Consider the following 23,985-nt stretch of genomic DNA (forward strand, 5'->3'; position numbering starts at 1 on the left):
TTCACTGTTGTATCTGCAGAGATAAGCAGTGAGTGCAAGTGTGAGGAGCATAACCAGAGGAGGAGAGGCTGCTGTGCAGCCTGAGGACACAAAAAGCTGTGCTTTCATCCCAGAGATAACTTGCCTTAGCTGGGGAGTGAGAACAGCACACCAGGCAATGCAGAAACCCTTTTGTGCCTCAATGTGAGGCGGGAGAGGTGGGGCTGATGGCCATTGGGCTGTTGGCCTCGATCTTCACAGGACTGTGTGGCCTCTTTCAGCATCCACCATGGTCCAAGGTAGTGCAAATCTGTATTTCTGCTCTTTGGTGAGTGAATACAAAGCTAATTCAGCTTCATCAGATGTTTAAGATTATCCCCTACAAAACTGGTATTCAGACATCTCAAAAGTTCAGATGCTGCTGAGAGAATCCGTGTCCCAGGCCTGCCCTGAGTATTGGGGTCCCACCCTTTGCTTCTCACACGCCAAGGGCTGGGGCATGGTGTGATGGGCTGTGCCAGGGCTGAAGCAAGGCACAGTGACACAGGGTCAGTCCTGGCTCGTTGTCCCAGTGTTTGCAGAGCCTCATGGCTGGGAGCACCCCCGAGCAGGCGGGATCCAGCTGGTCAGCTCAGTGCCACTCCATAACCAGGGTACCACCAGGAGCTTGGTGATAGCCATGCCACAGCACCGTGCCAGGGCAGGCAGGCTCTGAACTGCAGCCAAGGCAGCAGATGGCCACGATGAGCAGGCAGGGGAGCGCAAGGCTGCGGCAGCAGTGCCAGTACAGGAGCTGTCAGTTTGGGCATATCCATCTGCCCTGGAACAATCCCTGTCCAGTTCCCGAGGCAGGGCGTCTGGTGCTGTGCCAGCCTCCTGGAAGAGGAGCAGGGAAGATGCTCTGACATTCCCATGGTTGCCAGGTCTCATGTGGAGACGTGTGGTGGTGGGTTTGGGCTGACGTGGAGCACGGCTTTGAGCACAAGGACACACTGGCCACCTCGTCTGCACCAGTGGTGAGAATTGTTAACCCAGTTGGGCAGCAGGCAAGTTCATTCTTGTGCAGAGGACATTCTTGTGCAGAGGACAGCTCCCCACGGAGCCCTCCTTGCTGCCAGGAGCATGGGCATGACAAGACAGGGGACAGGGGGTCAGAGCACAGCCCCAGCTGTGCCTTCCCCTGCTCAGAGTAGCTGGAAATGCCCTCTCGCCCGCAAGCAAACTTGTCCCTGTTCTGCAAAGGCCGCCTGCAAGGCTGGCTGAGGGAGGCACATGTGGGAGAATGCTCCTCCCAGGGAACTGATTAAGATGGTTTTCAAAATCTAGGGGTTTGGTGTGTGACTGGAAACCCAAAGAAATCATTTTTTCATGGCTGTTCTGTTAAATGTCTGCCTAGGACAGGGGCTAGAAAACTACCTATGTTGACACTAATCAAGAGAAAATTCCTGGAATTCCCATGGGGACCTTCTCTTCCAGCTCCTGTGACATGACTTCAGATCTTCATGGAAGTAAATCAGAGCAGAATTTGACCAATCCTACCCAAAGATGGTTTTTCTTGACGGGTTTCATTACATAAAGTATTTAATGGATTAAATCACTCAAATGCCCAATCTCATCCCAATACTGTGAGGTCAAAGGTCTTGGTCCCTTGGGAGGGAAGAGAGACAGTTGCTGTCGTGTGACACTTGTTTAATTTTGGAGCCCACAGAACCTCTGCTGGGGAAGGCACCTGCTCTTTACATGGATTCATTGCATCAGCTTTCTTCTTGCGAGGAGAAATCTCCCAAACCTCTCTCCTGGGGCATTTCCAGATCCCGGAGGAAGGGAATTCCCCCTTCTGCCTCCTCTCACCCACCTTCTCCTGTCTGTTTTTATGTCCAGCCGTGAGCGAACCTGCGCTGCTCCTTTGCCAAACCGGTCCCATTTAAAATGTCAAAGCGATCCGAGTGCAGGAGGGAGGTGCGAGCCGCAAAGGCACAGAGCCGCTTTTTGGAGCGGCCGATCCCCGCCTGGAGCAGCCTGGGGGCATGCGGAGGAGAGGGGAAGGAATACCCTGAGCACAGGCATTTCCAGGCTGGGGGCCCTGCTGGGAGCGGGGGGCGATCCCCAGAGCCGAGAGCGATGCGGGGACGGGGACCGAGCGAGGCAAAGTCCTGCTGAGATGCCCGGTTTTTTCCGCTTTAAAAACAGGACTTGCCGTTGAGATGAAGCCATGGGAGGGCTCATAAGATGGTTTTATTTCCCTCTCAAAACAGGGCTCAGGCGCGTCACGAGTCACAGGACCTCTGGCAATGTTACACGGACGCGATGTGAGCGTTTCCAACTGAGGTTCAGCTTCACCGGATCTCTCTGCTGTGTTTTAAGGGTGTTGCTTTGCACCAGTGCTCATTCCTGGCTATTACCAGGAAGACATTCGCAGCCCAAAAGCAGGAATTACACGTATCTTGATTGGGAAACAAAAAGGAGGTAATTTTTTTTTTGGAAATTAACGCGGGAAACAGGGGGATGATTAATTTGCGTAGTTCTGGGATCAGTTCCTAAAAAGAGCGGTAATCAAAACCTACCAGCAGATGTCATCTTAAAGCCAACGAATAGCTCCCCAAACAGCAGGGACGAGGACCTCAGGGAACAGGGAGATACTGTTTTTTTTAAACGGGCTACAAAGTCGCAGGGATCACTGGATCCTGACATGAAGGACCCCAGAGCTGACTTTACAAAATCTTGCTGAGATAAATCCCAGCAAAATATAAAACATTGAAATTTAACTAAAAAAAAAAAAAAAAGTTCTAAAGAAAAAAGTCTTGCTAAAAACCCTTATTCTGAGACTCAATTCTGCTTGAATATAGAGAAAAGAGACTGATGGATCTGGGTAGTTCCATCTGCTTTGTCACTCTCTAAAATATGATGGATATAATAATAATTTTTAATGGCTTAATTACCAAAGCTTTGCTGCACCCTGTGTTTGAGCTGCCATTAGAATAGATGTTGATTAGAATAGGTGGTTGATATTTAACATTTGTGAGTGTGGGAAAATTTCCTGTGAAGGAAATCCTGGAGGAAATTAAGAAAACAAGACATTTTTTTTTGCCCACACAAAAAGTACTTTTAATCTGTTACCTGTGCAAAGACGATAATAGCTTTTGTAGTTAAACATACAAGAAAGTTTCACTGTAGACTCTTGATTGAAATTCTGAGACTAAATTTAATCAAGACATTGCAGAATAGAGAGATTTTAATCCAACTGTAAGGAAAAGTCTCTGTTCAGTATTTAGAGCTGGTGCTAATGTGTCCAACATCAAACTCCCTCGAGCACATTTTCCATCACACTGAAAAGACTAGATGTGAAATTAATTATGAACGATAATGAGAAAGCTTATTACTAATATGGTACAGCAAAGCTGAGTGACACATTCTTGCCCAAGACCCTTTTCAGGTACAACTCCTCTGGTTTTTAACTCTTTGGGCTTTGGTTATTCTATCCATAACTGTATAGTAAATGAACTTTGTTTGTTGAAGACTTTCAGTAAAAATAGCTCAGCCTCTGCCAAAGATGAGGTCAGGGAAAAAAATCAACCTCTCGCCAATGTAAACCAAAACCAAATCCCCCTCACAAATGTTTAATGAGATGTTTTAGTCCTGCCGTGCTTTGGAATGGATACTTGGAATCTGGCAGTCCGTCGCAGCAGGAAGAAAGGTGTCCTTTTCCATACCTGTTACAGGCTGCCTACATGTGGATAAGTGATAATTTGAAAAATAGCAGTTTGTATGTGAAAAATCCCAGGCTTTTTTCATCTTGGCCAGCAAAACCCCCAGAATATCTGAGCTGGATTAAGCAGGTTCCAGGCGGGGACCGGGGCGACAGAGCCGTGTGACCGACACCAGGAGCGGGGGGCAGGCAGATGGGAAGATCGGGAGGAGTAAAGGCTGAAGTTGCCCGTCCTGGAGAGAGCGGGAGGCCAGAGGAAGGGAAGGGCCCTGCGGGAAACCCAGCAGGGGACGGGCAGTACGAGGCAATAGCAGCAGGGCTGACACCATGAGCCCAGCCGCGGCCACCGCGGGCCGCGTGCGAAGAGCTCAAGGATGGGAATGGGGATGGGGATGGGGATGGGACCGGGACCGGGACCGGGACCGGGACCGGGACCGAGACCGGGACCGGCCGCAGGTTCGGGACATCCGAGTGCCCACCCCACTGACAGCTTCAGCCCCCGCCGCTACAAACACACGGTGATTGGCTGTCCCGCCCGCCCATCACTGCTCGTCTCGTTCTTCTACTGGCTGATTCTCTTATTTATAACCCGCCCTCAGGAGCTGACCAATGAGAGCGAGGCGCCCATAGCAACGCCCCCTCTTCTTCCTGCCGCTGCCTCCCGCGCGTCTCTCGGGAGTTGTTGTTGCTCCTGTGATTGGTCAGACAGCGTGTCGCTCAAGCGCCCACGACCAATTGGAAGGGGGCACTCACGCGGACTACCTGCGGATCCCTCCGCCCGGTTTCCTTTTTCCATTGGTTGACAGGTGCTGTCCATCACACTTCGCCTGGCGCCGATTGGCTGGTGTGGAGGGGCGGTTCCCGGCCGGTTCCCGCCCCTGCGCTGTGGGCGGCGGCGTTCGTGAGGAGGAGGAGGAGGAGGCGGAGCCGGCGGTCGCGGCCCCGGGTCCCGCAGCCGGGCTCCCGCCTCACATGGGGCCCCCGCGCCGGCCGCAGCGGCGGGGCCGACCCGCTCCGGGGTGCTGAGGGGCCGCGGGTGCGGGATGCGGCCATGAAAGCCCGCGCCGCCCGCGGGCCCTGCAGGCGCCGCCGCTCAGGTAACGGCCGGCGCGGGGGCGGCGCGGGGCAGGTCCGGGCGGGTCGGCTGCGGGGAGCGGGGCCGCTCCCGGGAAGGGGCTCCCTTCCGGCAGAGGGGTCTCACTGCCGTGAGGTGAGCGCGGCGTTCCGGGAGCAGGTGCGCGGAGGGGCCGCGTCTCCCCCGGTGGCGGCAGGTGAGGGGCGGCGGGCGCCGCGGGAAAGGCGCGCTCTGATCCGGGGGCAAGGGTCCGGCAGCGCCCGGCGCGGATCTTTGCCCGGCCGGGATTGCCTTGGAAATGTTCGCTTTTCCAAGAGGTGAGAGGGCTCGGCTCGGGTTTTACTGTTTAAGTACAACCCTGTAAGAATACGTGAATCACGCGTTAATGACAGGCTCGAGTGTTCAAGCGTATGTGCGTGTATGTTTGCTTCAGGTGAGACGTGCTATATAAATGTTGATGGTCACTCTTAATGTTGTATTCCTTGGAGGGTCTGGAGGGTTTTTGCTTCAAGTAGGGGGACTTTCCACTTGTGTGTTCCTGTAAGTGGTGCTGTAACAGTTGAAAGCCATAATTTCAAGAGTAATGAATTGAATTGGAAGAGTACTGAGTTGAATTTTATTTAAACGTTTCTGTTTGCCTCTCTAAAAAAAGCAACAGCTAACATTTAGGTTAGTTTATGAGAAGCCTTTGTGCTTCGATTGGGGTTTTTTTTTTGTTGTTGTTTATTTTTTTTAATAGAGATCAGAGTTCTAGCATATTTTATTGTCTGCAAAATCAACAGACTTATAGTTCCATGGACTTAATTAGGCAGTGGAATTTGCAACCTAAGATAAGATTTTTTTATGAGAAACTCTGACGTGCCCTGTGGACTAGTATAAACCTTTCCATTTAGTCATTATCCTTGGAAATTATTGTTGCATGCCAATAAAAATGTCATTTTCTGATTCTTGCAGTGTTCAGGCTGTAGACATGGTTGAGTAATTCCATTGTCCGTTTTGGTTTTTGTAAAACTTTCATGCAGAACAAGTAGTTGAAACTGAAGGCAAAGGTGTGTTTCCTATACCTGGTGGCAAGTGTGTGCTCTCCTGTATTTTTTGTTTTGATTTGTTTTGTGGCTTTTCATTAGGATGAACAGCTGGCAGTTGGGACCAAGCACAAATTAGGGCCTACAGAGCAAGCCTTGCTTCAGTTCTTCATATTTTTGTGACTGTGGAAGGACAGAGTTAGTTCAAAAGAGCTGCTCTGGTGGCACAGGCCTCCTGTAACTTAGTTATACCCCCGATTCCAGATATTTGCTTTACCATTGTAATCCTTTATGCAAATGGTTTCACAGACTCATGAAAGAAATGCAGGGTTGAAGGAGGGGTCTGTTGCTTCTGTGTCTGCTGCAGAAAAGAATGAAGCTTGTGGTTCACTTGCATCATAGGTTCCCTTTCTGTATTTTTCCTGTAGCAGACAGCCATGCATTTGCACAATGGCAGAGCTCTTTACTGTGTCCTTGCAGTGTGGCATCTTGTAAACTGGCACAAAAATAAGAGCTCTGCTAGGCAAGATGAAAAAAAAGGTCTATGTTCATAATTTTTTCTTAGAACCCTTTTCCTGCTTATTAGTTCCCTAACATATTCATTTGGAGCTGTGTGTTCATCACTAAGTCCATCTAATAATCAGCAACTGTATCACACTGGCTCCATCTGTTGTCTGTTGCCAAGTCTTCTTTCTGACTTAGATTGTAAGCTTCTTTTCATATGATCCTGTCACTTTTTGTTAAGTTGAACACATTGCTGGTAGTGGCTAAACCACTTTCTGGTGTGATTGTCCTGTTGGTTGCACTGGAGAAATGTAACAGCTTTTGCAGCCAGGAGTGGAGTTGGTTGAAATAACTTTGCTTTTGAAGGCTGACCTTGTACGCTCCAGGTCCGTGACTCTCATACTGTGAGTTGTGTTTTCCGTTGTACAGGAGCTTCAGATTGGTTTGTAAATGCCAGCAGACATCAGTGTCTGCAGTACCTTAAGAACAACGGCTTTGGGAAGCCCTGTTCTCACTTCAGAAAGTCATGAATTAGTGAAGACCATGTTATTATTCCACTTGTGCAGCTGCTACTGCAGTAAACAAGGTGCTTGGTGTTTCACTGTAAGGTGCAGCCAGTCACACAGCCTTGTGCTTAGTAAGGGTAGGCTACAGAATGTCTTAATTTTTTGTGGACATGATACTTTAACTGCCTTGTGTGGGGATGCATAAATGTAAGATTGTGTCCAAGAGATGTCAGTCAGGTATGAAATTCAGCCTGTTTACTTTGTCTTCATCCCTCTTTCAGGCATTCGTGTTCTCTTTCCTTTGCTGTTCTGGATTGTCTCACTGGCTGCATTGAAACAACAAAAGTTGCTTCCAGTCTCATGTGAAACCTTCAGTGCTGATAGAGCTGTCAGCCCTCATTGCAAACCCAGCAGAGAGGCTGGGGGGGAAATTCCTAGATTGAGATGTTACAATACCTGTTGGTATTAGAAGGCTTTGATTCCCTTTCTCTTTGTTAAGAGCTCAGCAAATGTCAGCCTGCTGACACCTGGAAGGCATGAGCAGCTTCTCAGTGTCTCTACCGGGCTCTGTTTTGTTAAGCAAACATAATGTATTAAAATTATCCATTTGAAGCAGCAGCTGTGTCTTGTACATGATCTGCTTGAGTGCTTATTTAACTCTGGCGATGCTCTGTACCCAGGCTGGAGCCTGTCTGCACTGTGGATTGGAGTGACTGAAACCAGCCTAGGAGAGGAATGGATTGTTGCAAGGTCTTTAGTAAAGCTTCAGTTTTGTATTTTAATTGGGCCCTAGAAATTGCTGATAATTACACTGTGGGCATAAGGTTCAAGTAGTTTTCTGTTTGTTTGTGAGTTTTTAATATTCTCCCTCAGTTATATTTGCCTTCTAAATATGTGCTAGAAATTATGCCTATGCCTGCTGAAAATATTTTTAAACCTATAACCTTGGCCCTGAATGCTGAGCTCTGCAGTAATAGCTGGTGTCTCTTAGTCATTTCAAACTTGGCTACAGTCACAAAATAAATGAACTGTTTGTTTCAGCTTAGCCTCTCATGGAGGTTTGTTTTCATTATAAAACCATGAAGCAGTTCAGCAGACTTCCAGTTTCTGGAGTGATGCAGTAGGGCTAATGCAGGTCTCTTCTGAGGAATGTCAGTTCTAGTTTGCAGGAAGCTTATGCTTTGACAGTACTGGCTAGAGCTGGGAATTATCCTGTACAGGAGAGATGAAATAAAAGCAAAATGTCATGGAAGTGAAAATAGAAAGTATTGGGATTTTCTGTTCAAATGCACTGTTGTAACAAGTAAGACTATAAATTGAACCTCAAGACTTGTCCCATAAAGTAGTCCAAAAGACTTCAGGTTCAGGATGAGCTGGGCCAAACATAACCCAAGCTCTGGTATTTGTAGCTACCTCATCTGTAAATATTTGATATTGTCTTCCTCTCAAGGACAAGAAGCTAAGTTATGGACAAACCAAGGAACTTTCCTCTGTTAGGGGAACACGTGATAGCAGCTGAGAACAAAGTTGTTGAGTGCTTGGTTCTTTTTACCTGTTCAGTTTAAATTCTTTGATTTAATTTTTAAGCATTTTTTTCCTTGTTTTTATTTTTTTTTCCCTCCAGGATAAGGACCTCAGTCAATTCAGTCTTTGGAAAAGTTCATTCTTTACATTTCTTTGAAGACCTGAAATTTGCACAGTACTACAGTGAAGTCTTCTTCCCTCTTGACTTATTATTTTGTGGAGTGACACTTGCCAGCATAATTCCTTTAATTCCTTTATGTTTTTGTAGTGCTGGCTGTTGAAGCTTCATCAGACTACAAGTTTAAATAGTTAACTCTTGGCAAATGACTTTTTTCAAAGCTTTGGCATCTTGTTCTTCAGAAAACCTTTTCAAATTAATAACATGCTTCTGCCAGATTTATTGCTTTCCAGGCTGAATGCCTAGCGACGGTCTGTGTCTAAAAATTGCTGTTGTTATTAGGGCCATCTTTTAGGAAATTGTGAGTTTGACATTTGAGTGCAAATATTCACATATTTATAAAGATACTGGGGACAGAAAACCTCTTAGTAATGAGTTGAAATGTTTTTTGGAAGGATCTTGTTTTATACTCTGAGGTATAAAAGGGATGCTGCTGAAGTTGAGGAGCCTTAGCCATTTTTATGAAGTATAAAATGTTAATTACTGGCTAATTATGCCACCTGTTAGTTTGACACTGATGTTAAGGGTGTAACTTGATGTGCTGCTGTGGGGTGTCCATCTTTAAATAATTGCAGGCTCCAGCACTGGTTTTGAAAGGTAAATCTCTAATTAACCCAATTAATGCTGATAATAGTTGCATTTATAGTAATTTCTATGATTAAACAATTAAAGTATTCATTCAGTGAAGAAACTGATCTTAATATAATATTAATATGGATTTTTTTCCTTCAAGGTGTGTTTTGGTAAGCAAAGAAATTGAAATGTCGTAGGGCATGAAATGTTCTGAAATTTTGCTTTTAGAGATGTGAGAAATGGCTGAATAGGGCAGATAGGCATTTTGAGAGGTGAATTTCACAATTACTTTGGTCTTGACAGAGTGGGGTGCATTTTTCCTGAATAAGAGTGTTGGAAAAATTGTTCCGGAAGCTGAAAATTTATTAGGAAATGTGTTTTCTGGTGTGTAGTGTCTTTTAACTGTCTGTTGAGCACAGCTTAAGAGTTTTTAAGCTGAACCTTAATATGAAAAAAACCACCCAACAACCTTTTAGTTGGTTACAGGATTTACAGGATAGTCTTGGATTCCATTCAGTGCACTTTAATTAACCATACAAGGTAGTAAATTAAAGTACCTCAGACTGACTTGACAGTCAATTAAACCTTGGTTGATTTCATTGAGAATGTGATCATTAGTGTAATTGGCCAAAATGACAGGAGGCCCACTTGGAATTGTGCCCACTTGAAATTTTCCTCTAATTCTGTGTATGCAATCCTGGGCAAGATAATGGAGCTGTATCCTAATATTTTCCAAGGATTTTGTGTAGCTGTCTGGAAAGGTAAACTCTAGCAGACAAAAATGAAGGAGTGGGTTACTTGGGAATCCAGATGGCAAAACCTTTTGGGGTTTTCTTTTGTGTGAAGTACAGTGAATTGCTTCTCTCATTGTGGAATTTGTACAGTTTTGCAAAGTTCACCATGTCTTTTCAAAAGGATGTGTATATGTGTGAGGGAGATTTTTTTCCTTTGTTAAATAGATGTAAAAACTTTGTTGAGGCCATGTTTTGTTAATGGTATCTGGATACTTGAGAGATTTAGGTTTTTTTTCCTCCTGTTTAATACTGCTTATCTAACTTGTTCTATCTTCCTCTAGTTAAAACAACAGCAGTCTTTGCTCTTTTATTTTTTTTATCTTGCTTTGCCTGAGAACTTCTAATCTTTAGTTTGCTGGGTTGCAGTGTAGATGTGTTTTCTCGCTGGATTTATTCTGGGCTTCTGCACTTTCTGTGGAGTGGTGATCCTGTGGTACCCTCTGGTACTGGGTTGTCAGGTTGTGCATTTCTGGGGGCAAATGCTTGCTTCCTTCCACAGAAAGTGTCTGGTGCATGTGGGTGCTACTCTGATGGAAATAAGTTCTAAAAAATTATTCCTTCAGTTACAGTATGTTTTTTGGTCAGTCTTCAAAGATAGCATCTTCTGATCGACAAAATGAATTGTTAATACCATGGTTTCCTCTGCCTGTTCTCCTTCCATAGACAGTTCTTTCTTTATCTCTGTGAAAAGTAACCAAAATATAGCATGTCGTTTTCAGATCAAAAGGAATTATTTAAGTGGGCCTTGGAAACTCCCAGGCATCTTGTCTGTAGCTGAGGAGATTCTCTGGGCTGTTTTTCTCCATTGAGGACATGTAACAGGCTTTATCTTCCTGTGGTGCTTCTGTGCCTTTTCCAGACCCTCAAGGCTTCTGAGTCAAGAATACGAGATCACAAACTGGATCCTGATCTGCTGTGTGCCAGTTGGCCACTGTAATCTGGAAAGTGCAGTAAGATTAGGCATGTGGGAGTCTGCATACAGAATTCTTTAGGAAAACCATGATGTGGGATTTGATAGAGATTTAATTTTCATAATTGTGCCTTGGTAAGAGTCCCTTATACCCACTGACATCCATTTGGAGAGGTGTTAAGATGTTTGAAATAAACACCCTTCGTTTTTGGAGTGGACAACCTCAAATTAATTCCAGACAGTTCAGCAGAGCTTATTTCTGAGAGCAGGGAAGGACTATGTGTTTGTCTGATGTGTTGGCACAGAGCATCTCTGAAAGATACACTGCATGCAAAACACGGATATAGCAGCACTGCTGTGTTTTCAGTGGACAGCTGGTGTGCCTTTGTTTCTGAGATGCTTTTCAAATGTAATGTATTGTTCAGGTTCTGTACATCTTTGTAAATAGAAGTGTAACTGCCTGCTCTGTGGTTATTTTGCCCACCTTTTAAAAAATTATTTTATTGTTTCCTTCTCCTCCCTCTAGTTTTTCATTCACCCTTGGGGGAAAGAAAGTATCCTCTTTGTGACTGCTCACTTTGTTCAGGCTTTGTAGGTGTCACCAAATTGCTGTAAATGAACAGTGAAGTTTGGAGTAGATGAATAACCTCCTAAGTCTAAGATTTAAAGAAAAAAAATGAAAATACCTGTATTTTATAATTAAAATTTTAAAATACCAGTATTAAAATACCTGTCAAGTTTGCCAGTCCAAGCTGAATTTGATGGGCTCCAGAGTCATCCTGATTACTTCATCATCCTCTTAAAAAGAGAAAAAATTATTAGTCTCCTTCCTTTTTTCTCCTTTTCTCCTACTTGGCAAATGTAGCTTGTTTCCTATGTTTTCAGTTCAACTGAAATTAATATAGCTTTAAAAAATATTTTTGTGAGGAAAATTTGTCTGGCAGATTGTTATTAGAATACTTTACAGCAGGATTGTTGGTGTTTTTATAAATTTGGGGGCTAGGTGTTCAGTGGGTATAACCTTGTGTTCCTACCAGGTAAGGAATTGATCTTGGAACGCTCATAAATGGAAGTTTTAAAAACAAGTTTTTGGTACTTCAAGTGAATAACTTTCCTTATGCTGATTGAAAATATTAAAAAAAAAAAAAATATAGTTGAAGATCCCTTGTTCACTCCTAAAAGTGAAATAGTTTCTTGCTGTAGCAGTAGATTGGTCACCAACTACAACTGAAGTAGAATAAAATGTTACATTTTTTGGGTTTCCTCTGGCTCCCTTGCTTGCTGTAGCAACCAGAATTTAAGTAAAAAAAGAAAGGGTTGGGGGAAGGCAATGAAAGTTGTTTGTTACCAGTTAAATTTTGAGTTCCAAGCCTATTGGTCTCAGAATAGCCAGAGCATAGGGTATTTCCAGGCTCTAAAGGAAAAGTTCATTAGGTTGCTGTCTTTATGTTGATGTTGTATGGTGGTTTGTTTTATTTTTTTTGTTTTTTGTTGCCCCTCCTTGGATATCTTCTTTCTTTCCTTACTCTCTTAAATGGGTGTAAACTTGTTGAAGTCCTATCAAACTTATTAGATACCTTCACAATAATGATAATCTTGACTTTTTTGTATTTTAGGATCCAACAAGAATAGAGAAGACCGCAAATTACCTAAGATGTGAGAAGTCCTCCCATAGTGAAATAAAATTTTGTTTTCAAAATGGACCGAAGTAAGCGGAATTCAATAGCAGGATTTCCACCACGCTTGGAGCGCGCTGAAGACTTTGATGGTAGCACTGGAGAAGGGACTGCATCCCAGCTAGGAAGAGTTTGTACCTCTTCATACAGAGCCCTGATAAGTGCCTTTTCCAGACTCACTCGTCTTGATGATTTCACATGTGAGAAAATTGGCTCTGGTTTCTTCTCTGAGGTGTTCAAGGTGTGTGTTTAGTTTTTTTCTCTCAATGTTGGTTGCTTCATGTTTGATGATGAGAATGTACAAGACTGTCAGGCAACGTACTTTCCACTGAAGTAAAATGATAGTCCTTGTATTTGCTTCACTCAGAATGGGTGAGAGATGAAGAACTTCTGGCTCCAAATATTTCTTCAATCACTCTTCCAGCTGGTTTTTTGCCACTTATAATTTATTTGAGGAGTTGCCGAGCTTTGTGGGAGAAAGAGAGAAAAAGCTAAAAATAATTGGTTTATTTTTTGCCCCCTGACGTGTCTTTTTGCATTCATGTAGTGTTAAACACTGATGGCTGTTGTTTCTCCCATATGCAAGTGTAAATGTCTTTAGTTTAGCTGGTTTATTGGTTTTGTGGGATAGTACACATTCCTTTGGTAATCTTTGCCTCGCAACACTAAGATGCTTGTGTTAAGGAGTTCCATACATGGTTGCTGAATTTGGAACCACAGATTTTATTGCACTGAAATGGCAATACAATTAACTGCTCTTTTCTGTTTCCTTTGCTGCTTATGCCACACTTCAAACTCCAATAATCAGAGATTGGATTGAAGTAAATAATATTAATGAGAAAATCTGATGTTGTCAGTGGCTTGCTGTTATGAATGTGGGACATGGAAAAGATCTTTTTAAAGCAATTTGACAAACGCAGTTTTATAGTTTCTGCTGCTCTGACTGTTCTGGTGAGGTTTATTGTAGAGGAACAGGACATGGAGTTGTATTTCAGGCATTGAAAAAATAGTCTATTTCCTTGTTCTAGTTCCTGACTTTGCATGGAGTTACCCTCCACATTGTTTCCATTTCAGTGAAATGCCAGAAAACTATCTTACAGTATGTTATATCCATTCCATGACAATTCATCTGTTTTTTTATTGAAATTAAACCAAAAAAATTTTTATCCAGTTTTATTGCTGTAAATAGATTCCTGCATTAGAAAATGGAAATTATTTTGATATTGCTTAATACCCAAAGGCATTGAGACCTCCATGTATATATTCCTCTTGTGTAAAGGCGAGTCACTCCACAGAAGTTTTTCTGTTTAGCTAGCTATATGAAATTTTAGAGTTTGCTAACACAAGTTTTTAATTTTTTCAAATGGCTAGACATGGAGAACTTTATTTGGGATGTGTAGGAGACTCAGTGCAGGACATATCTTTATAAAGCCAGCTTTTGTAACAGTTGAAAACAAGGGGTTTTTGGTTGTTTTTTGTTTGGTTGGTTTTTGTCTTATTTCCCTGTAAAAACTTTCTGTAACGCATTTTGTAGCAACTGGTTTTGTGTGGAGATATTTTCTAATGTTAAATGCTTTAAAGTTCTTTATGTTACTGGATTCATCGTTACAGCTTCTATGGTGAAGCTGCTGTGCCATATATAAAGGTACCCATAGGCTTGGGTCGTGTCTAAATAACTAGGAAATAACAGATCTTCCTTATGTGTGAGAATTTCAGAATTCAGGTGGAGGGGAAAAGGTAGCTAAAAGTAAAGATTAATTTTCAGCATTTATAGTAATTTATTAATTTGAGAATTTGTTGAGAGAAATCCCTGATAACCAGTTTATTTTTATGTACATAAACAAGTCCTCTAATTCTTTAGAAACCTTCCCCTCCTATTCTCCTTCACAGTGAGCTAAAGTAGACATCCCAAGGAGTTGGTGGCATTACTGTGGGGAGTGATGGTGGTAGTCTGAGTATCTGGTGTCTGTTTTCACAGAAACAACCACAGTCCCCCTGCAGGCAGAGACTGAGTGATAAACTCTTTTCTTTTGCATCAGTTTCGACCAGAGCTCTGCAGCTCTGGCACGAAGGGGTGAGGATACATTACAACTTTATCATAGATGCAGTTCCAAACTCATTTAAGCAGGTTTCTGTTCAGCTTTATCAGCCTGACCACCTCTGTCATTAATCCTGCTGTGCTGATGATCAGATTTCATGTGAGAACCTTGATGTGATTCCAGTAAAGACAGCCTCGTGGCTGGACACAGTTAAATTTCAGTTTCATCTGCAGGCTCACAGCTAATGATTGAAGTTGAGAAAAATCTAGGATAGTTCTAAACTTACTGTGTAAGTAATTTTACAAGGGCCATGAAGCCTTCCCTTTAAATGATCAAAGGTGTTTCAAAACCCACCATGTCTCCAGAGCTTTTTCAATCATCTATTTGTCTATTGTTTTGTATCATACATTGGGTTCACTCAAGCGATTTAGCAAAGAATGCTTGGACTATTTTAAGGGTTTGAGATTTTTGTTTTGCTATGTAGTTGACAATTTTTTTCAGTGATTTCTTCCCCTCTATCCTTTTCTGTGGAAACTTCTTTTAAAATATAGTCTGTTGTGGTGGTTAGAAGTTGCCTTCTCTTAACTTGTGAATAAGAGTATGTTACAGCTCAGATGTGTATGTTAATGGTCATATATGCTATAAATTATCTTTTAACAGTTCTAGTGCACCTTTATTCACAAACATATTAAAAATATGTGGTTTATTTAGAGTATTAAACTAGTGTTTTGATTTGTTAGCCATCACTATAACACTGTGAATTCATGTTCAACTAAATACCAGATGTTATGGAAACTAGTTTAGAAAAACTGAACTTTTTCAAAATATCAGCAATCTAGTTTGAAGCAGCTGACTGACTAGTGCCTGTTCTAAATTTCAATGGCAAGTGCAGCACCCTGAGGTTTGCTTTTAAGTTCAAGCTGGGCAGAGACCATTTGTATAAATGAACAGCCACGATCCCAAACCCTTAAACTGTTGGGAAAACCGGCTGATGAAGCTGTAAGGAATTGTGGGGGAATCCAAGCATTATACTAAAATGAAGTATTGCATTAGGAAATAGTTACTATTAATTATAAAATGTGCGTCTGGAGCAGCAGTCAGATTAAAATCCAGGATGATCTTCTATTCACATTTATCTTCAGGTTCAGTACTAAGTATTCAAGTTGCCGTGAATTTCCTTCAGTTATTTTTTGCCTCTGCATTCTGTAGCTGAACTTTTGAGAGAGACTGGAAATATTTGTGACATTTCAGTGTTAAAAATGGACTTTTTGCAGTTTATTATTTATGTACACAGGAAAACAGGAGTCATTGATCCAATACACTATTGTACAAGGCCAAGTATAAATACAAAGAGAAGGCATCATACTTATATGTATGCTTGATATATATATTATACCAAGTATACATATATTGGTATATGTATTATACCAAGTATTATACCAAATATAAATACAAAGAGAAGGCATGTCTTAACAAGATGGATGGTGGGTGCAAAAGGATCAGTATCCTCAAGGTGTTTGTGCTGTATGTGCTTGTACTGTGAGGCCTCCTATTTGAATACCCTGGAGTGATGGTCCCCAATTCATTAATTAGTTGTTAGTCTTGATTTATGTGGTCAAATTAATGTTCTTTGACTTTCGAAAGTGCTGACTGATCAGGAAAGGTGTGCCTGTCCAAATACGTACCTTGTACCTGAGGCTAGGATCCTGTTTCTAGTATTTATTTAATGTCTTCAGGGTGTTTAGAGATAAGCAGCATCCAACTGTCTAATGTGAAAGGAAAAACGAGGCTGGAGTTGTGCTCACAGGTATTCTGGAGAATGCATACATAATTCTTTTTATCAAGTACTCATAATGCACTTAGGATAAAACTGGTAGTTCTGTCACTTCTAAACATACAAATAATAAATGATACTAGATAGTGTATAATTTATGATATTGTGTGTCATGGGCACATTGTGTCATGGGCACATTGTCATGGTGCTGGGCTTGATCTCTGGAACATCTTGTTCTAGGCTGTGGGAGGTTTAAGAGATGCTACTGATCTGGCTTTCCCAAAGTGACTCAATGGGAAGGTTTTTTTTGTACTTTATAACTTCGTTACCATTTAGATTAACATTTCTCTCTGTTTGTCTGTAATTTTGCAGGCCGTGAGGAGTCAAGTGCAGAAATATTTAATGTCACTTTCTTCTGTTGCCTTTGACCTAGGTTTGACATGGCTTAACTAGAATAATGGTGCAGAGTAGGAACAGAACAGTAGAGTGAGTGAGGGATGAACTCATGAGATTTCAGACCCAAAAGTTGTGAGAGCTCTCTTGACCAAAAAAAAAAGGGTATCTGTCTTGGTGAGCATGAATATCTGTATCATGTTATACTTTGCCTATAATGTCTTATAGTTGAACTCTATGTCTAAAAATAAAGGCATTATAAACTTCTCAAACAGTTAAGATTTGGAAGAGTTACTGGATCATTACACACACTGCCACACCACCTAAGGTCTTTGAATTTTACCAGTAACTGGAACTTTGTCTAGAGCATACATTGACACCACATACAGCACAGATATACCTACCTCCTTTGCTGGTTTTCAAATTCAGTTCTGAATTGAAGATCTCAAAGACAATACCATGCCCTAGTTTTCTCGACAACAGCATGTAAAAACCATCCTTCAGCTTTGTGTAACACTCTTACAATGCGCATCACTTGTTGCTATCGTCACATTAGTACCTTAGGTTTAATGGATGTGGACCTCCTGTTCTGTAGCCTTCAATCCTTGTTTGCAATGAAGGTTTTCATTTGGGTATGTTGATTTTTGCTCAGATAGATTTAAGATATGAAGTGGCCTTCTCCGGTTAGTGAAATAACATGAACAGGGTAGTGGCAGCTTCCCTCAGGAGGAAGGCAATGCAGAACATTGAGGTAGAGGAGACCTTGCTTAGTTCTTGAAGAGACTCCCCTGTCTTACACTTGGACATGACAAAGCAGGGTATCTTCAGACTGTCCCTGGCCAGTCTGTAACATGTTGTAGTCAGTTGACGCATGGATGCCTCAGAAGTCAGATGCCTTACAGAAGTCTATTTATATTGCTATTGCAAAACATGGATACATTTTGCTTAATCAATGTTATTACCTAAATTGAAAATTAATGTAAATCTAGGCCGGGATGTTATGAGAACTACTACAGTATCCTTAGCTAAGCCAGGCATAAGTATTTCTGCTCAGTTCTTGGCAGCTACTTTTGGCTTGTCCTTTAAACTTCCATCATAAAAGATTCTACAGCCTCCTTTGGTGTATCCAGGCTATAATTTATTATTTTTAAATGATCCTTTTATAGATAGAACCTCCCAGTTTGAGTTGTTTCTACAGCTGGTCCTTCCTATTTGCTTATTGACTCTACTAGCAACTCATTACTGACAGAGGTTTCTATTTTCCTGTGGCATTTAGTCAGAAGAGTAACATGTCTGTGAGTGTGTGGAAGGAGGAAAGCAGATATTTGAGTAGTTATAAAAATGAGCATGCAAGGAAGGGAATGCCAGTTCATATTAAAAGGAGGATATGACTACAAATAGGACATGGAAAAAGTACAGGAAAAAAAAGCAAGGGACCTGCTGCTTGGTTTTCAGCCCACGCTCAGCAAAATCCCACTGCAGAAGGTGTTGGAAACAGTATCAGAGTTTGCATACAACATTTTCCTGCACTGGAATCTTTATTAACTTGGGTTTTATCTGATAAACAGGCACTGCAATATTTGAACTGTCGAAGGGTTTTAAATCTAAATGTGAGTCTGTGCATTATTGCTGGTCTTTGCAGGATGGCCCTTCACCTGCTTGAGTGGAGGGGAGAAGCTCCTGGAAAAGGGATGGTACAAATTTATTGAGGAATTGAGAAAGCATCTGGAAGAATTGCTTTCCATCATTGATAAATGCTTTCCTCATACCTTCTCTATCGACAGTGATTGTCACTTTGTCTTAAGGAGCAAAATAGTAGCGCTGTCAATTTAGAAATTTGAAACTCAACGAAAACACCTTTCTGCATAACATGTAGATTTTCTGGTATTCAGGTTAAGAGTACTCAGAGAGCAGCATTGATAATGTAAAATTTCACTGGAAATCTCAACTTTCTCAAGCTTTTTCTTTGTCATTATGGCTTCAGTTTCAAAGTTTTCTCACTTTGTCATGTGTTGTTTTGAACATTTGTTGAAAGGTTTGTACTGGGAAAGGATCTTATTTGCCTCTGGAATTAGCAGCCTGATCAGAGGCCTAAATGTAAGTGTCTGAACACCTAAGTGTTTTTCAAAAACTTTGTAAAACGTTAGAGGTGAGATCACACAGTATTCATGATATTTGTGATACTATTTGATAGGCTTAAAAGATACTTCATTTTAATTGTTCTATTAAGTATTAACTTTGAAATTTTAGGCTTTAAATACTTTTTCAACATTGGATATTTGACTTTAGAAGAGTTGGAGAACACAAGTTGTTAACTTGGTGTTAACACATGAGGACAAAGTAACAATAAAACTTGGTTTAATAACTAGAGAAGTGATTCAGTGGATGACTTTAGTCTTAATGTGTTTGCTGTATAAAAGTTGTCATTACAGTGCATAAACAGACTTACAATAAGGAAATAGTTATTTGAAGGTGCTCTTCAGTGTAATGACAAAAGCATTATAAAGCCCAATGGCTAAAAGCTCTAATAAGAATTGTACTTATTTTAAAAAAGCGTCAATGGGATGTGCCTTACCAATCAAAATTTTTTTCTTTCCTGTTGCTTTATTAGTGATATTTATGGCCATCTTTATTATCTTTTTAGAATGTTCTTGATTAAGTTTGGTAAAGTATTGAGGAAGTTTTAGCTTACAGCAGTATAGTACCACCAAATTTGGAAAGTCATGGTCTAGACAATAGGAATTTTTTTTTTTAAACTGATGTGTGGGTTTTTTTATCTTGAAACTGCTGTAGCCACATCAGGTGAAATGAGATACTTCAAGGTCTGCTTATGACGAATAGTGGCAGAAGCCATCTTTTTAGGGTGGAAAAGGAATAGGGAATGGTAAGTGGATTATCCTGTGTTTGATTTTGTAGATATAATATTTGATCTTTTAGGCATGGGGAATATGCTCTGTGATTGAAAAGTGATGCCCATTTGACCAAGGCCTATCTTTCCTCACTCAGGTGTAGAGTCATTGTTCTTGTCCCTGCCCTTCCTGTGTGATATGATGCCAGTTAGAAAAACAGACAGCAACTCTTCTTGTCCATATATACCTTTTGGCCTAATTTTTTTTATGGGATTGAATTTTGAGCTGAAAATCTTTTCCCTTTGACTAGTGAAGGAAACTCACTTTGCTCCAGGTGACAGAAGTAAGGTATTGGAGGCTAAAGGTCTCTCCTGTGAAGTTATGATGCTAAAACGAGCTACTAACTGTTTGGGAATACAGTCACTGTATTATGTAATCCAGCCAAGGAGGCTAAAATAACTCTGAAACTTCACTTCAAACTCTGGGGTTTTATTAGAGAGGTGATTTTGATCTATTCTGGTCCTTGTCAGGAGTAGGAAGAAGCACCATTGTGGAACTGAGGGATAAATGCATAACTCTTGTGAGTTTGATTTTTCTCACACTGATGTGTGAAGTATCAGTCCTTTGGAGCCCTTCTTTCAACTGCTAAGATGATATGTATGGTAACCACTTAACCAGACTCTTCTTGCTAATGTTTTTTTTTTTGCCATTGAGGTGCCAAGCTGCTGTCATCCTAGTCCTTGTCACTTAATTAGCAAATGCTTTTATAGGGCATAGGCTATAGGGAGAAGTAGTAATAAATAGGCTGTGCTCCAGCAGGTCATTAATATAGGAATTAAGAACCTCATCTGTGTTGTTAGTTTTTATGGATTGCACCATTGGGGCAAAATACTCACTTCCTCCCCACTTAGCAATTCTGAATTTTAATGATATTTGCATATATCTAAGTGTAGAGCACTCTTACTTTTAGCAGAATTGAAAATTCTTTGAAATACAAGGTAGAATGGAGGGCTAACTCATATTTGCTATCTGAAACAAGTTCTGGGTTTTATTAATTTATTTTCTGGGTAGAAGTCCTAAGATATGCATGTTATAATCATCTTAAAACATCAGCTGAGGAAACAGGATTGAAGGATAACCAGGCTGCAGATTTAATGAAAGCCTGTCTTTTGTAGTGTTACTGAAATATTTTAAGAAAATTTCCAAAACTGTGCTTCCATAATGCTTCTTCCTACTGTCCTGCTTGGCATCACTGCAGTTAAGTCTAGAACTCTAATGAGTATCACAAAATAAAAATGGGCGAACCAGTTCTTACACTATGTTTCACTTTCTCTGATTGTGTCAGCTTCGCTGTTGAAGAAATAAATATTTAGAAAATATGATAGAACTACCCTGAAATGAACAATTTGTTTGACGACTAAAAAGGCAGAATAAAAATCACTGAAACAAACTTGATGTTAAAGAATTTTCTGTCAGAAAAAAAAGGAACATAGAAAAAAAAAGGAACATAGTTTAATGTAAAATTGTCCATTTTGAAATGGATTTTTTACCTGATTGAAAACCTGGCCTCTCCTCAGCCTTGCTGAAGAGCTGATACATGGAATGTCTGAGGTAAGTCTTTGTTGTCCTCACAAACAGAGCGCTCACAAATTCTGTCAACAGTAAGAAAGACACTGGTACTGTAACAAGTACCTTGCAATAGGAGATAACCCCCATTTGGATTTTGTGTTTAGTACAGTGACTGCTGTAGTTCAGAGTCCTTTGGGCCTTTGATTTCCTCCTGTCGGAAAATTGCCAATCTGGGTATCATTGTGCAGTTTTCCCAGGGCAAAACAGGTGGCAAGATTCCCTTGGCACTGAAATGTTTGTGTTCTTTTTTGTCTTGTTTTCCATAATAATTTCTCAAGCATGGTTAAACGAGATCTGTTTAGTTTTCTCTTCTGGATGGAGATGTGCTGGGTTGGCAGCTCTGGGATTTTCTGTGTTTTGCCAGCTGGCAAACATGCACATTTGTGTAAGCTCATTCATAGCTGATACTGAGAGACAGGTGCTGATTTACTGTTCTTCAAATAACTGTGCTGGCGTATGTCCAGTGTTAACATGACTGCGCCTAGAGAACAAGAAAGCATCACTTAAAAGCTTTGTGAGCCACCTCTGAGGCACCTCTCTGGACTCCTATTTACTGGGGTTGGCAGCAGGGGACAGTTAAATATATTTCAGTGGTGGATTTCACTACCTGTGCCTGGGGAGTGTCTGTGATGTTAATGCATACAAATGCATATGTGTTACTGCCTAATATGAAATGTAAAAATGAGAACTGCAAATTACTATTGATGGCACAAACAGAATAGAAATGGTTACACTCTCAGATCCATAGGGAATGCTTCTCCATAGCTCCTTAGCAGCCATTGGAAGTGATTCGAGAAAGGAGCTCTAAAGCCTGTATGACAGGGTTTATTTGAATCTTTTCTTCTGCAGTTATTGGCATTCTGTATGCAAGCAATCCAAAACTTCTTCCCAATAGATGCTGAGGCCGTATCCAAAGTGCAGGAACTTCTCCCGTCCACGTGCTTCCTGTGTCTGGGAGTTGCCACAGCTGCTGTCCCTCACTGAGGCTGGAACTGCAGGGAGGTGCTCTGGGGTGGCTGCAGGGCCCTTTGCGCTGGTAGCAGCTCTGCAAGGTGGGGCCCTGTTTGATGTTCTGGTGGCATTAGGGGTTGAGGAGAGGACAGAGCTCTGAAACATCCGCTGGAGTGATGGATACCGAGACAGCGTTGCTTTGTTAACTAATCCGGAGCTGACAGTGTGTCTCACACTGACTCACTGCTGCTGCTTTGTAACGTTCACATCAGCTGCCTGCAGTTAAGTCCTGCAAATCCAATTCCTGTGCTTCCTAGCCTTTACAGGCTATGAGGAGACATAAGAAATTATTGCATGGCATATTTACTTAGCTGCTTGTGTAAGAACCTAACTCTCAAGACGAGCAGTTTCATGAGGACTTAAATAACAAGAAATTACTTAGAATATTTGGTTTTGGCTGTACCCTGAAAATTATTAACTGTATCAATTTATAAAAGCTGAAGTATCTTCAAGGAAGCAAAATGTGGCTTCTTCCTGCTCTCTGCTCTCTTTTTATTTGTGGTTGTGATCAAGTTTTTAAGTGTTGCAATTATAATAGCAATAGTTCTATGTCAGTCGGCTCTGTTCTGAAAGGTGAGACAGACTTCCTTACTTATGCATGGTAATGTTTATTTGAAAGATTTATAATGGAAATCTAAGGAAATTATTTCTGCCCCAAACAGAACTTTCTGTCAAGGCTCCCATACAGTTTTGAAAAGAAACCCCACAAATGTGTTTGAATTCCAATGATGAGATTATTGATGCAGTGGGGGGGACTGTGTGCTCAGTGCCAAAATGTTCATACACTGTAAAAGCTAGAAGATACAATTTGTGTGTCAGGAAAACTCAGTCCAAAGTATTGATTTCTTCAAAAACATCTGCAGATTATGTAAGTATCATTATCTTTTATACAGGATAAACCCATAATAACATGGGAAATATTTAACCATAAGTATTAAAAATTAAATGGGAAAATAGGAACACAGATATGGTATCTGATTATGTATTATCCTTGGATGTTACAGCAGTCATTTGCAGATGTCAATCTTCCAGTTTTCTGGCAGGTAGATAATATCACCTCAATTTTATAGACCAGTTAAGTAACAAGAGAAAGGGAGTAGCATGCTCTGGGCTGCTCAGTGAGCTGAGGATAGCTAGCACTGAAAATTAGGAATAAGCTCTCAGTTATGAACTTCAAACTCATTTTTTTTTTCTTTCCTGACTGTGATATTACTCAGGTATAAAGTACATGGCTGAGCTGTTTACTGAGGTTGTGGTAAAGCAGTGCTCACCCAGTGTCTGTGTTCCATGTGCTGGATTGCAGAGGAAAGTTTATATGGTTACATTCTGCTGAAGTGGCTACAAAATCAGTCAGCTTCCCCACCCTGGGCTGTGCCTGTTTATTTCTCATCTCAAACTGTGGAACAATAGTCCTCTGATCAATTTGTGCTTTCTCTCAAAATAAGACTGTAGTCTCTTTTTGCCTTTATGGCTTGATTGAGATCAAGTTAATGGCAGAGGCAGAGATATGTGCAGAGATTCCTATCAATAAATGGTTTGTTTAAAAGAAAAGGGTGCTCTATTTTGGGCCCTGCTTCTAGATTACAGTGGGCAATGAAGAAAAAACAAAACACAAAAGAAAAATTTAGGGTTTTTTGGCACACAAGTGGATTTACAAAGTATCAATGGTACTGCTGTAATACTGATTAGAAATTCACTTTAGTTTGGAAAAAATCATTGGGTAATTTGACTGTAGGTGTGGAATATTCTCTAGTAATTGAATATATTTCTTTGCTGAATTGGTGGTGCTAGAAGTTACTAAAGTTATCAAATTAGGAGCTTTGTTTGACTAGTACTGAGC

The 23,985-nt window shown here is 41.2% G+C and overlaps 1 protein-coding gene across 2 annotated transcripts in view; it reads left to right on the forward strand.

The window, feature by feature from the left end:
• Nucleotides 1–2,383: 2,383 nt before the first annotated feature.
• TESK2 (testis associated actin remodelling kinase 2) overlaps nucleotides 2,384–23,985 on the forward strand; it is a 74,674-nt gene continuing 53,072 nt past the window's right edge. The window contains exons 1-2 of one of the 2 annotated variants that reach the window (XM_084211894.1): nucleotides 2,384–2,445; nucleotides 12,391–12,691. In XM_084211894.1, the coding sequence (XP_084068020.1) occupies nucleotides 12,473–12,691 (219 nt within the window). In that variant the 5' untranslated portion in view covers nucleotides 2,384–2,445; nucleotides 12,391–12,472. Of the gene's footprint in view, nucleotides 2,446–12,116; nucleotides 12,692–23,985 lie in introns of those variants that run through there. The other variant, XM_084211895.1, reaches the window with a different exon arrangement.

Source organism: Fringilla coelebs (assembly GCF_963513975.1).
Source record: "Fringilla coelebs genome assembly, chromosome: 9".
NCBI lineage: Eukaryota > Metazoa > Chordata > Aves > Passeriformes > Fringillidae > Fringilla > Fringilla coelebs.